The sequence below is a fragment of the Carcharodon carcharias genome, chromosome 34 (assembly GCF_017639515.1).
Source record: "Carcharodon carcharias isolate sCarCar2 chromosome 34, sCarCar2.pri, whole genome shotgun sequence".
NCBI lineage: Eukaryota > Metazoa > Chordata > Chondrichthyes > Lamniformes > Lamnidae > Carcharodon > Carcharodon carcharias.
Window position 1 is genome coordinate 4,818,999 of NC_054500.1, and position 13,906 is coordinate 4,832,904.

The 13,906-nt window shown below is 41.9% G+C and overlaps 1 protein-coding gene across 1 annotated transcript in view; it reads left to right on the top strand.

The window, feature by feature from the left end:
- The first annotated feature begins 1,400 nt into the window (after nucleotides 1–1,400).
- Nucleotides 1,401–13,906, top strand: part of adad2 (adenosine deaminase domain containing 2) — a 33,924-nt gene continuing 21,418 nt past the window's right edge. Inside the window, exons 1-3 of the mRNA XM_041179136.1 lie at nucleotides 1,401–1,444; nucleotides 1,538–1,554; nucleotides 9,507–9,632. Of these exons, the coding sequence (XP_041035070.1) occupies nucleotides 1,401–1,444; nucleotides 1,538–1,554; nucleotides 9,507–9,632 (187 nt within the window). The remainder of the gene's footprint in view (nucleotides 1,445–1,537; nucleotides 1,555–9,506; nucleotides 9,633–13,906) is intronic.

The following is a 13,906-nucleotide window of genomic DNA, read 5'->3' on the forward strand; positions in this document are numbered from 1 at the left end:
TATTCAAGTTGTATACTACCAAATGACTGTCTATAAGAAAATGCACTGTGCCATTCATGGAAGTGATCTTGATCTATGCTCACAGAAGCTGTCATGATGAATACTGTGCTGGAAGATTAACAGTTGTGACATAATCCTTGCATATCATTAGACCCTCAGTTTTAAGTGATGATTAAAAATTCATTATTGGGGATAAGTACATTTGCATAGTCAATAAATATGACAATATTTTGTCTCTACTATGAGTGCTGTAGTTGTCTCAGGTAAAATGAACAAATTGATTTAGCCTTTTAAATGTGATAACAGGACTGTAACAAAACAAAAACAGGGTTTAATGATTTGCTCTTAATTTGAGGGCGGGTGGCTGTGACAACAAAGTTTAGTGGCAAAGCATTTCACAAATTAATTTTCACTAACTAATTTTAGCTTGGATATTGGAGATGAAGTGAGGAAGGGAAAAAAAGCAGACCGTTTAATACTTTTAAGTGAGATGTATCCTAGTCTCAGATTTAGAAGTTGTTTCTTCAGAACTGATTTTATGTCAAATATAAGGCTGTGTCTTGTACACCTATGGAATTTGTTGTGGTTTAATTTGTGTATGATGCAGAAGCCATGCTAATACAAGGATAACTTTCTTACTGACTTCACCATTCATGTTTTACCTTTTACTTTGAAAGTTCAGGCCTAATCCATGATGGTTAATAGGGTTGTTAGCCTGATGATCCTGGAACTCTGATCTGGAATACTTTCTGTTAAATAATTTTTCATTATCGTGGACATTGACAAAGGTTTTGAAGTGTCTGACTCTGCCTTTTGAAGCAAGTTACTATGCTATAGTTTCCATCCAAAGCTATATGCATATCTATTTTTTTTTTCAAATAGCATTACCTGTTGTTGATGATACATGCTCTGTCTCATAGTTGGGAAACCAAAATCAATTGATATGTGTCCTCGTGCATGCCTTTTCTTAAATCATTATCCACCTCCATTCGTTCTACTCTATACACATTTTTTATATGTACAAAGTAAGTCAGGAATGGTAGGTTTGAGGAACGGGAATTCTTCCCACATTGAGCGTCTAGAATTAGTATTCAGTATTCCCAGTTTGATATATTGGACTGAATTTTCATCTGTGTGCAGAGGTAAGTTTCGTTGCATGAGTGGCCATACTTTGGAATACTTCCACAAAAAAAATCAATTTTCCTCTGCATTCCTGACCCATTTTCCACTGGCCCTTTTGTGGGTTGGGAATGTCCAAAAATGCACATCCGCCCCTGCTGATCAAGTTCCTCATTTTTAAACGGGGGGTGAAAATCTGATTTCTTCCCACACACCATTTTCATCTGGTGCTGGAAGGTTTTGAAAGTCCATTAAAACCACACCAGGTTTGAAAGATCGTGATGAAAATGGAAAGCCTGGTGAGGAGTCAGGAACATTCTGAAAGGTAAGTGTAATTTTTTTAAAAACATTTTTGAATGTCACTGTTAGATGCTGTATTGTAATGTAGGTGTGTTTTTAATACATTGATTGATTATAGAGATCTGTCCTGCGAAGGTAATTCGACCAGCAATGTGGAATTGGTCACATGCATTACTGTACTTTTCCAATGGAGAAAGTATCATTGTGTATTTAAAATATTTTTTAAAATCCTCTGCTGTCATGTTTTTGTGCTGAGATTTAATTGTACTGGCAGATCTGGCTGTCTTTTTTAAAATAACCCTGGTTCTAAAGGTTGAAAATAAATCTGCACCTGCTTATCCTCTATTGACTGATAGGCATTATGGTTGGAAATGGAAATGGATATCTGTTCTGTCAGTGGAGTTGTAAATCTTTGTCATGACAGCTATTTCATATGAATGCTTAGCTGCTTTTCAAAAACTTAAGCTCAGCAGATGGTCTTATTGATCCAAGAACCATTGAAACTTTTATGAGCCTATAATAACAGATGTGGTTTCTTGTTTGTTTGCAAACCTAATAGGCATTTAAGGGATTGCAACTTTATTCCTTTAGGTTTTTTTGGTCTAGTGTCAGTGGTTGTTAGTTTGAATTCATGGTTTTCTTAGATTGTTAGAGGTTTTAATGTTTTCCTTTGATTTTAAAATAATTACCATTTACTATTGCATCGACCCTGAAAATGAAACATAATGCATACGGAGGGAATGGCTATGGAGGAAATAGGACATAGAGGTGGCATGGAGGCATAGAAGTGACATGGAGAATGTGAGGCACTTTGGCAGTGGGTGGGGGGGTTGTGTGTTTTACAGAGCCTTTAAACGATGTTAGGAGCTGAGATGCCTTGTAGGAGAACTGAGGCAGGCCTTCTAACTGGCTCGCCCTCAGCACCCATATTCCTCATGCACTCCTTTGTGCCTTGCAAAATGTACTACGAACCCAACTCCTGTGTGAAAATACAAAAACTCACAGTGAAGTCAAACATGGATCGGGTATGCAATTTGGGAGTCATGAAAGCGGGTCCAGACGAAAAGTCGGTCTATTTTGTTGGTTTTATTTCTTGAAACAACATTTTTTTTCACACCTCTCGCAAGCCCAGCATTCAGCATACAATCACCTATTACTGTTAATTAGCTTCCAGATCACTAAGGGTGCCATTAAGAAACTCTTTTGCTGTTACGCACGACTCCTTCCCTCTCCCCTCCTCCCTGTCCAACTGTTGCTATTGTCAGTGCTTTTCTGAGTTTTCCTCTATTGTTCCTGTATCACAAACAAACTTTCCTAAACATTTTCTTTCCCCACACACACACATTGTACTAAAAAAAAATGCTCCACTGCCTCTTACTTTCCTTCTTTGAGTTTCTCCTTTAACCTCCGTGATGGGGAAGCTTTTAGAAATGATAATTCGGGACAAAATTAATAGTCACTTGGGAAAATATGGATTAATTAAGGTGCAGATAAGATTGACAAGAATGGTTCCAGGGATGTGGAACTTTAATTATGTAGATAGATTGGAGAAGCTGTGGCTGTTTTCTTTGGCGAAAAGAAGATTGTGAGGAGATTTGATAGACGTATTCAAAATCATGAGGGGTTTGGACAGAGTAGATGGAGAGAAAATGATTCCATTGGCAAAAGGATCGATCACAAGAGAACAATACTTCAAGGCAAAGGGCGCAATGGCGACATGAGGAAAAGTATTATTATGCAGCAAGTGGTTATGATCTGGAATGCCCTGTCTGGGAGTGTGATGGAGACCGATTCAATTGTAGCTTTCAAAAGAGAATTGAATCATTATTTAAAAGAGGAAAAAATTTCAGGGCTACAGGAAATAGGTGGGGGAGTGACACTAGGTAAGTTGCTGTTGCAGAGAACTGGCACAGACATGGTGGAACAGTTGGTCTCCTGTGCTGTAACAATCCTATGATTCAAAGCCGCTTACCTGATATTACCTAATCACTACTTCTTGATTTGCTTCATCAGTTTTTATTATTGAATTCAGTGCTAATTCTGCTGATGTGTATCTCATGCCTGGCTCCAAATTTACCTTCAGAAAATCCTGGGCGTTCTCCATTGCACCAATTGGGAAGCAGGCTAATGTACCTCATGGATCTTTAGGGAGTCACAGGCTTCCTTTCAAACCAAAAATTTTTCAGTGGCAAGGCAGTGATTCTCGTTCTCTGCCGAACATCTATGTAGAACATGTGGTGAGGAGGCCCAAGTTTCCAGAGACATTGGATTTTGCTGAGGGGCGAAGACCACAAGACTTGAAACAGCTCTGGCCTGCCTAGCGTAGCGTTTGAATTTTGGGAGGCCAAATTGCTCAAATTAGTTTGGAAGCTAAAAGTACGTTGGATATGTTTGTGACCTCTTACCCTGTCCCTGTCCCCAGAGGAACTTTGAGGTGTCAATGTTGGTTACATACTTGAAAAAAAAAACATAATCTGGTTGCTGTTTGAGATCTTGCTGTGTGCAAATTGACTAGTATTTCCCTGAATCAATTTTTGTTTTATACCTTCTCACACTATTTTTCCCCTTTGGGGAATAGTGGGGAAGTGCAAGCTGATTATATCAACCTGTTTGAACTGTGTCACCTTAGAGGCAGGGGCACTACCTATTGAACCACAAGACGACCTCCCTATATCAGTGACTACACGTCAAAAGTATTTCATTAGTTGTAAAGCACCTTGGGATGTCCTGAGGTTGTAGAAGGTGCTATGTAAATGCAAGTTTTTTTTTTAATCAATGGTATCTGAACAGTTAGAAGAAGTGAAGAAGATTGTGCTCACTTTGCACTTCCTTCAACTTTAGTGACCCAGACCATGGGCTTTGATGCTTCATCTTGAATCCTTAGTCTTTTTTTTAAAGAAAAGGTAGAATTCTATTGTCTTTTTGAAGAGTGATGGGACAATTTTTCTTTTCTCCTGTTAAGCTTTATAATTTCCTCCTCTTCTGTGTTCAACCTTTTATAGTTCCTATATTGTTTGTTTCTCCCAAGTTATTGTCTGAATGATGATCCCTATAATAGATGCTGGTGTTTCTAAAAGACTTGTCAAACTTTGAGAATGCTGGTAAAACACCAAATGCTATTATTATTTATCTGTTTAATTTTTTCCCTCACACGGGCATTTTCCAAATTTTTGCAGCTGAGCATTGGTAAGCTCCCTCCTTGATAGCAGGGAGTCGCTATACATACGAAATGACCTCCCCCCCACCCCCACAAAGAAACATCAACAAGATTAGTTTGTCCTTTGTTAAATCCTTCAGCTCAAGCTCCAGATGATACAAAGCCATCTACAGATGCAAGAGTATTATCTGGGAGAAGACCACGCGTTCCAAGTGGTAAGAGTATCTACAAACTTTGTATTTTACTAAGAAAATTCACTTAACTTGGGATGGGGGGTTGGGGAGGCTGCGGAAACACTTGAGTCCTCCAATTGCTATGCCCTGTGATGTATGAGGAATGAGGGAAATTACTTCCTGCCAAACTTTGGTCACCCAGTTATAGTTCAGAAAATTTTAAACCATCTTTAAACATCTTCCCCTCCTCAAACAAAGCGTTCTTTTTGAAATGGGGCATAATCTTAAGGTCTCCTCGATGTACATGCCAGATTCTACACCAGATTTCCTTCACCCAGCAGTGACCACCACTGGCCGTCCTTTTCCCAGCAGATTGTTGTCTGCCACACCTGCTGCTACTTCCTGAGGACGCCATGTGAAACCCAGCAGTGGTACTGGGAAAAGCCGCAGTAATGGCCCTGACATTGCCTAATGAAGGCCGTGGGCTTGCACCAAGCTCTTGTCCATCCAACCTGTTACCCACATCTTGCTGTACAACTCAATTTCTACTGCGCTACCATTTCTCTAATCTTCAAGGCTCTTCTGCCTTGTTAAATGCCTGACAACCTCTAGTGCTGCTGCAGTCGTGATCCCACTACAATACCATTGACAAGTTCCTTCTTGATAGTGGGGAGCCCACTGTACAAATAAAATGACCCGCAATGCAAAGAATTGGGTAGGGCAGAATTAGGTTGGGAGTAGAGGAGAGAGGTTTTGCTGGAACTCTGCAAAGAAAAGCGAATGCAACCCATTGTGTTTTGTCTAACTTTAAAAGCGCTTGCTTCTGATTGTTGATTTATTTTTAACATGCAAGTTTGTAATTAATCATAGGCATATTGAAGACCTTAGATTTTTGGGTTATCATTTGTAACCATTTCAAAAAATTGTTTTTAAATAATTGTCATTGCAGTAAGCTCTAATATTCCTGCCCATGTGAGGGAATTATAGTAATGTGCACATTGCATCTGAATTCATGCAATTCTGTAACTATAGGCAGTTTTACTTTATCAGTGTGTAGCTGTCAACATTGAGGCTCAGTCTCCCTCTAGATGCTCTACTCAACAGTGTAAAGAGGCTTTGCATTGTAAATGTAAAAGGGAAAGAAAGAAAAACAATTGTATTATATAGCTCCCTTTACAACCTTGGGACTTCCCAGAGGGCTATACGGAAATTAACTACTTTCTTCAAAGTGTGGTCACTGTTTCAGTATAGAAGGTTACCAAGAATGGCTCGGTAGTGCTACTACTGACCTAGTTGGCTGAGTCCTCACCTGTTGACCAGTCACAGGTGCATCTGTCCGTGAGTATTACTATAAGTTACCATGGCACAGACGTTTTGGAGGTAAAGTCCTCTCCTCAATGTTGAGGATACCCTCCATTGTGTTGTGTGGCGCTACCACAATACTACAGGATGGATTTCAAACAGATGTAGCAACTCAAAAGTGGACATCCATGAGGTGCTGAGGGCCATCAGCAGTAGCAGAATTGTATTAAACCACAATCTGTAACCTCATGGTTTGGTATATCCCTCAACTTTACCATTGCCATCAAGCTGAGGGAATAACTCCGGCTCAATGAGGAGTGCAGGAGAACATTCCAGCAGCAGCAGCAGCACCAGGCATACCTAAAAATGAGGTGTCAACCTGGTGAAGCTACAATGCGAGACTACATGCATGCTAAACAGCGGATGCAGCATGCGAAAGAGCTAAGCAATCCCACAACCAACAGATCAGATCACATCTCTGCAGACCTGCGATATTCAGTCATGAATGGTGGTGGACAATTAAACAACAAACGGGAGGAGGAACTTCCACAAATATCCCAACCCTCAATGATGACAGAGCCCAGCACATCAGTGCAAGAGACAAGGCTGAAGCATTTGCAAACATCTTCAGCCAGAAGTGCTGAGTGGTTGATCAATCTCAGGCTTCTCCAGAGATCCCCAGCATCACAGATGCTGATCTTCAGCCAATTCAATTCACTCCGCTTGATACCAAGAAACGGCTGAAGGCACTGGAGGCTACAATGGCTATTGGCCCTGACAACATCCTGGCAGTAGCACTGAAGACTTGTGCTTCAGAACTTGCCATTCCCCCAAACAAGTTGTTCCAGTACAGCTGGAATTTGGCAACACTGGCATTTAGTTGACAGTGAGAAAAATTGCCCAGGCATGTCAGGTCCACAAACAGCAGGGCAAATCTAACAGGGCCAAATATCACGCTAGGGCTCCTTGATACTACGCTCAGTTAAATGTATACTCTCGATCATCAGCAAAGTCATCACTATCAACATCTTGGGGGCTACCATTGACTAGAAACTGAGCCGGACTAGCCATATAAATAATGTGGCTACAAGAGCAGGTCAGGGGCTAGGAATCCTGCCGCGAGTAACTCACCTACTGACTCTCCAAAGCCTGTCCACCATCTACAAGGCACAAGTCAGGAGTGTGATGGAATACTGTCCACTTGCCTGGATGAGTGCAGCTCCAACAACACTCAAGAAAGCTTGACACCATCCAGGACAAAGCAGTCCAATTGATTGACACCCCTTCCATAAACATTCATTCACTCCACCACTGATGCACAGTGACAGCAGTGTGTATCATTTGCAAGATGCACTGCAGCAACTCGCCAAGCCTCCTTAGACAGCACCTTCCAAACCCATGACCACTACCATCTAGAAGGACAAGGGCAGCAGATACATGGCGACACCACCACCTGGAAGTTCCCCTCCAAGCCACTCACCATCCTGACTTGGAAATATATCATTGTTTCTGCATTGTCGCTGGATCAAAATCCTGGAACTCACTCCGTAACAGCGCTGTGGGGGTACCTACACTACATGAACTGCAGTGGTTCAAGAAGGCAGCTCAACACTACCCTCATATCTAGGGCAGTTAGGGATAGGCAATGAATGCCCAAACCAGTGACGCCCAAATCCATGAATGGATTTTAAAAAAGCGATGGAAGGTGTTGTTGAAGTGCTGTCAAGTGACACTTACACAGCAATAACCTGCTCACTGACACTCGGTTTGGATTCTGCCAGGGCCACTCGACTCCTTACCTGAATACACCTGCGATCCAAACATAGACAGAAGAGCTGCACTGAAGAAGGGAGATGAAAGTGACTGACTTTGACATCAGGGCAGCATTTAACCAAGTGTGGCATCAAGGAGCTCTAGCAAAATTAAAGTCAATGGGACTTCGGGTAGAAACTTCATTGGTTGGAGTTGTACCTAGCACAATAGATGGTGGTTACGGTTGTTGGAGGCCAATCATCACAGCCTTGGGACAAGGCTGCAGGAATTCCTCAGGGCATCGTCCTAGGCCCCAACCATCTTCAGCTGCTTCATCAATGACCTTCCCTCCATTGTAAGGTCAAAAGTGTGGATGTTCGCTGATAATTACACAGTGTGCTCAACACCATTCCTGACTCATCAGCAGCCTGTTTCTATATGCAGCAAGATCTGGACAACATTTGGTTTGGGTTGATAAGTTGCAAATAACATTTGTGCCACACAAGTACCAGGCAATGACCATCACCAACAGGAGAATCTAACCATATCCCCATGACATTCAATGGCATTATCTTTGCTGAAACCCCCACTATCAACATCCTGAAGGTTACCATTGACCAGAAACCGAACTGGACCATCCATATAAATACTGTGGCTACAAGAGCAGGTCCGATGCTTTGAATTTTGTGATGAGTAACTCACCTCCTGACTGTCCAAAGCCTGTCCACAGACACGAGTCAGGAGTGTAATGGTATACTCTCCACTTGCCTGGATGAGTGCAGCTCCAAGAACACTCTAGAAGCTCAACGCCATCCAAGACAAAGCAACCTGCTCGATTGTCACCCCATCCACCACAACAAACATTTACTCCCTCCACCATTAACACACCATGGCAGCATTATGTACCATCTATAAGATGCACTGCAGCAAATCATCAAGCCCCCTTCAGCAGCACCTTTCAAATGTGTTGCATCTATCTCCTAGAAGGACAAGGGCAGCTGGCGCAATGGAACACCTCCACCTACAAGTTCCCTTCCAAGCCTCACACCATCCTGTGTTGGAACTATATCACTGTCTTTTCAATGTCACTGGGTCAAAATCCTGGGACAAAATTGTGGGTATACCTACACCACAAGGATTGTAGTGGTTCACAAAGACTGCTCACCATCACCACCTCATGGGTAATTAGGGATGGACAATAAATTCTGGTGTCACAAAAAACAATGGGATAATGACCATTGTTTTTATATTCATTGAGGGATAAGTTTGGAAAGGATACTGGGAAGAATTCTCATGGGAACTTTTATGTCCACCTGAGTGGACCTCTGTTTAATGTCCGATCTAAAATACAGCACCTCTGACAGTACTCAGTCAGTACTGCAGTAAGTATCAATCTAGATTATGTGCTCAAATCTCTGGAATAGGTTTGAACTTGCAATCCTCTGACTGAGAGGCAAGAGGCACACCTACAAAACTGAATGTCTTACAAGTGTAAAATTGAAAGCACTTTGCTACCAGTTAGGCTACTTATTAATTGGCAGTCCTGTTAGATTAGAAATCTGGCTAATTTCTCAGCTAGTAAATGATGTACAGGAAATGGAGGAGAGATTGTTTAACAGAGAGGGAATAACATTTTAATGAATATTAAATCTTCATGTGTCTTAATCCAGTTATTTGAGTGCACCTCTTGTGATTTGTTTCAGAAAATCTAATTATTCACCCCATCCGTTGTGCAGCAGTTAGCAACTGTATATTGAATATGCTCTTGGAGTCTCTTCCCAAATACAAAAGCTGCAAAAGGAGCCTTGCTGCTTTCATAGTGGAGAAAGGTAAGTTAGTCCTCCTTTGCGTAACACTTAAATGTGATGAAAAACTACAGTTTGAGGTGGAAATGAATAAGGTTTTGTACTTCCCCCACCCCCTTTTTTTAAAGTAGTTTTATCAATAAGTTTAACTTGCACTGTGGGGAATGAAAAGCTGACGAAAGAGAATGTTCCTGTTTCCACTAAGTAATGGTGTCAGCCTTTGGTTTGGCACAGAAATGTTTAGAGCCGCCTCTCATATTACCTAAATCATTGACAGGTTCGTGCATTGGCAGTGGTGATCACCAATAGCATCTGTGCTTTATGCCTGGTTACATAGAATGTACAGAAGAGAAACAGGCCATTTGGCTCAACTGGTCCATGCTCCACATGATTCTTCTCCCAACATACTTCTTCAACCCCTATCAGCCTAACCTCCCATTCCTTTCTCCCTCCTGCTTACCTAGCTTCTCCATAAATCATTGGCAGTGATAACTGACGGTGCCCAGTTTTTGAATTTCTCAGGTTCTGGAGTGTTTAGGACTTAAATATCTTGACTTTTTGAATGGGGTGGGTCTGAAATAAAAGATTTTTCTAAAAATCGAATATATTTCACTTTTGGAGTACTGCTTGAGAGAAATAGTATAAATTAGGGGCTGATTTCATCTACAGCACAATAAGAGTTTAGTTATGGGTTAACACAGCTGATATATAGAGGTACATGCCAGAATAACGCTCAAGAGTTAACTAACTTTGGAAAACACCAAACTAAAAATTCAAACTTGTCCATTTTCCTTTGCCTTCCCGTCAAATCAACTTTCTGCCCTAGTGTGAACTATAGCATACATCAAACGTCCTTGAATCCTTAGTTACACTGCCAAGTTGGGAAAGGTGTAATGCCGCTATATTGGAGGATTTCATGATTGCATATATTGTAAATTAGATTGATAAGAGGAAACTCTTTAACTTCAAGTATTTAACTTTTGTTGAAAAGGAGCTTTTATCACCCAGAATTAAATTCAAATCTGACATTTGGGCGCGGGTATCAACACATGCTGGAATCCTAAATATCGCAGCTTTTGTTGATTGTTTGCAAGAAGCAACGTGTTAACCCTTACTCATGACCTAGAATTGTCTTCACTGATGTAGAAGTTAACCTCAGTCACATGTTGGAGCTGTAATCTCTGGAACATTGATTGCTGTATTGCTACAGACCATTAGATGGCAACACTTCTCTTTCACCCTGTTACTTACAGCTGAAACAAAAAGAGAATTACCTGGAAAAACTCAGCAGGTCTGGCAGCATCGGCAGAGAAGAAAAGAGTTGACGTTTCGAGTCCTCATGACCCTTCAACAGAACTAGGTGAATCCAAGGAGGGGGGTGAAATATAAACTGGTTTAAGCTGTGGAGGTGCGGGGGGTGGTTTGGTGGGGGGAGAGAAGTGGAGGGGGGTGGTGTGGTTGTAGGGACAAGCAAGCGGTGATAGGCTATATAGCCTATCACCGCTTGCTTGTCCCTACAACCACACCACCCCCCTCCACTGCTTGCTTGTCCCTACAAACACACCAACCCTCCACTTCTCTCCCCCAACCCAACCCCCCCCACCCCACCTTAAACCAGCTTATATTTCACCCCCCTCCTTGGATTCACCTAGTTCTGTTGAAGGGTCATGAGAACTCGAAACGTCAAATCTTTTCTTCTCCGCCGATGCTGCCAGACCTGCTGAGTTTTTCCAGGTAATTCTCGTTTTGTTTTGGATTTCTAGCATCCACAGTTTTTTGTTTTTATTACTTACAGCTGAATCTTATCGAATTTGTGAAACAGACATTGGCTTCTAAAATGATTTAAAGTAGCAGTTTACTTCCACAGTATAATGAAGCAAATATCTTTAAAACTGAATCAAATATAAAATGGTAAAATTGATGAATGTAATGTAAACCAAACTCCAAACCTGACTTTTGATTAGAAAACAGTAGGAAATTATTCCTCAAACTGAGGAGGAAATCTGTCTTTAATAATTTGCCATTTGCAGATATTGGGAATTTCAATTAAAATCTTTTTTTTTTAAAAAAAGCTGATTTCTTATGTTCCTTTAAGGAAAAAGGGGAGGGGGAGATTGGAGCAGCCCAAATGTCAACATATCTTGGAAAATAAAACAGTTGACTTTTCTGCATTAAATCCAGTTAAGTGCAGAAGAAGCTCTAGAATTCTTTTTGTTCTAAATTGCGCTTTCTGATTTTTCTTTCCTTCTATTCTGTTGTATTTAAGATTTTATTTCCTGCCTACATTTTTAATTAAAAAAAACTAATTATTACAGTTTACTTTTTGCAAAATTTATTGCATTAACCAAAGCGAGGATGACATGGGGAATGGGATACTTTAGGCTTCAAGTGTTGATCAAGCAGCCCCAGGCCTAGTATAGCAGATTTCTCCCAACATACAGCCCATCGGCCACAATTCGCCCACCAAGCCCCTCTATCCGGCCCACCGGTTCACTGTTCAAAATGCAGGTAAGTGGAGTTGACAGATCTGCAGGGAACTGCTCTTCTAATCATAGGCTGTTTCTCTCTTGCATTTGTTGCTGATAGGCTCTCCAAAGAGCCCATCAGCAGCAATTGTGGAAGAGAAACAGTCTGTGATTAGAGGAGCAGTGTGAGGGTGAGTAGCTTCTCTTTTGTTTTCACATCGTGCACTCTTTCTGCCTTTGGCCATGATCTCTTGCACAGGCACCAGCCCCCTCAAGGAGCTTAAGGGTCAGGATGGTGGGGTGGGCCGGGAAGGCCATGAGGAATGGCTGTCACAGCAACATTCCGGGTCAGCTGAAGTCTCAGAGAGGGCGGAATGAGGAAGCGCATCTGAACACCATCACAGCTGTCCCGAATTCCTCTTGAGGTAAATCTCCAAACCCCCTGAGCCCGGTGTGAGAATCTGTGTGAGTGAATGTGTGATTGAGAACCCTGAGACTGGAAGTGAGGCGGACTCGCGCAAACCCTTCCCTTCCTCCTCCTTTCCCAAAAGCCAATCCCCAAATCAGGCCAAGAGAGGAGAAAACCCAGGCTGAAAGACCCCCACTTTTGTATGAATTCCACTGAGACCAGCTTGGAGTGTGCGCACCAGAGGCGAATGCAAGGTCAATGTTAGTTAACCCAAATCCTTAGCTTTACCCTGGTCCACGCTCCTTCCCTAATGACCAGGACTTGGAGAATATCCTCTAGCATGTCTTAAGTGAAAAGGCAAAAAAGGTTTAGTTAGCTCTGTTGTTTAGCACTTTTAATGGTCATTCTTATTAATTACTCTTTTTAAATTAACAATTTATTGCTTTGACAATGATATTTTTCAAATTCATGTTTAATATGAACATACGAATTAGAAGCAGGAGTAGGCCACCTGGCCCCTCGAGTCTGCTCTGCAATTCAATAAGATCATGGCTGATCTTAATGTAACCTCAACCCCACATTCCTGTCTACCCCGATAACCCTTCACCCCTTTGTTAATCAAGAATCTATCTAGCTCGGCCCTAAAAATATTCAAAGACTCTGCTTCCACTGCCTTTTGAGGAAGAGTGTTTCAAAGACTCTCAACCCTCTGAGAGAAAAAAATTCCTTATCGCTGTCTTAAACGAGCGGCCCTTATTTTTAAACAGTGACCCCTAGTACTAGATTCTCCCACAAGAGAAAATGTCCTCTCCACATCCACCCTGCCAAGACTCCTCAGGATCTTAAAGGTTTCAATTAAGTCGCCTCTTACTCTTCTAAATTCCAGTGGATACAAGCCTAACCTGTCCAGCCTTCCCTCATAAGACAACCCGCCCACTCCTGGTATTAGTCTAGTAAACCTTCTCTGAATTGCTTCCAACACGTTTACATCTTTTAAATAAGGAGACCAGTACTGAAGACAGTACTCCAGATATGGGCCGCGATTTTCTGTGGCCGCCAGCATGGGACATGTTTGATGGCATGAGCGTACAATATGGCACGATTGGTTTCAGGACGGCGTGAAACCGGTTTGCAATTGTCTGCTCGCGGGCTCCCCGCCATCGGGTATTGGGAACCTCATTGTAATACAAAACAAAAACAGAATTACCTGGAAAAACTCAGCAGGTCTGGAAGCATCGGCGGAGAAGAAAAGAGTTGACGTTTCGAGTCCTCATGACCCTTCGACAGAACTCATTGTAATACATCTGTATATCATTATTAGGGCTCCTGCTGGATCGTCCACCCACACTGGTGAGAAAACAGGCTGACGTATTTCACAACAGCATATGAGCAACGTGCACCTGACAAGCTGCACTTTGCTCAGG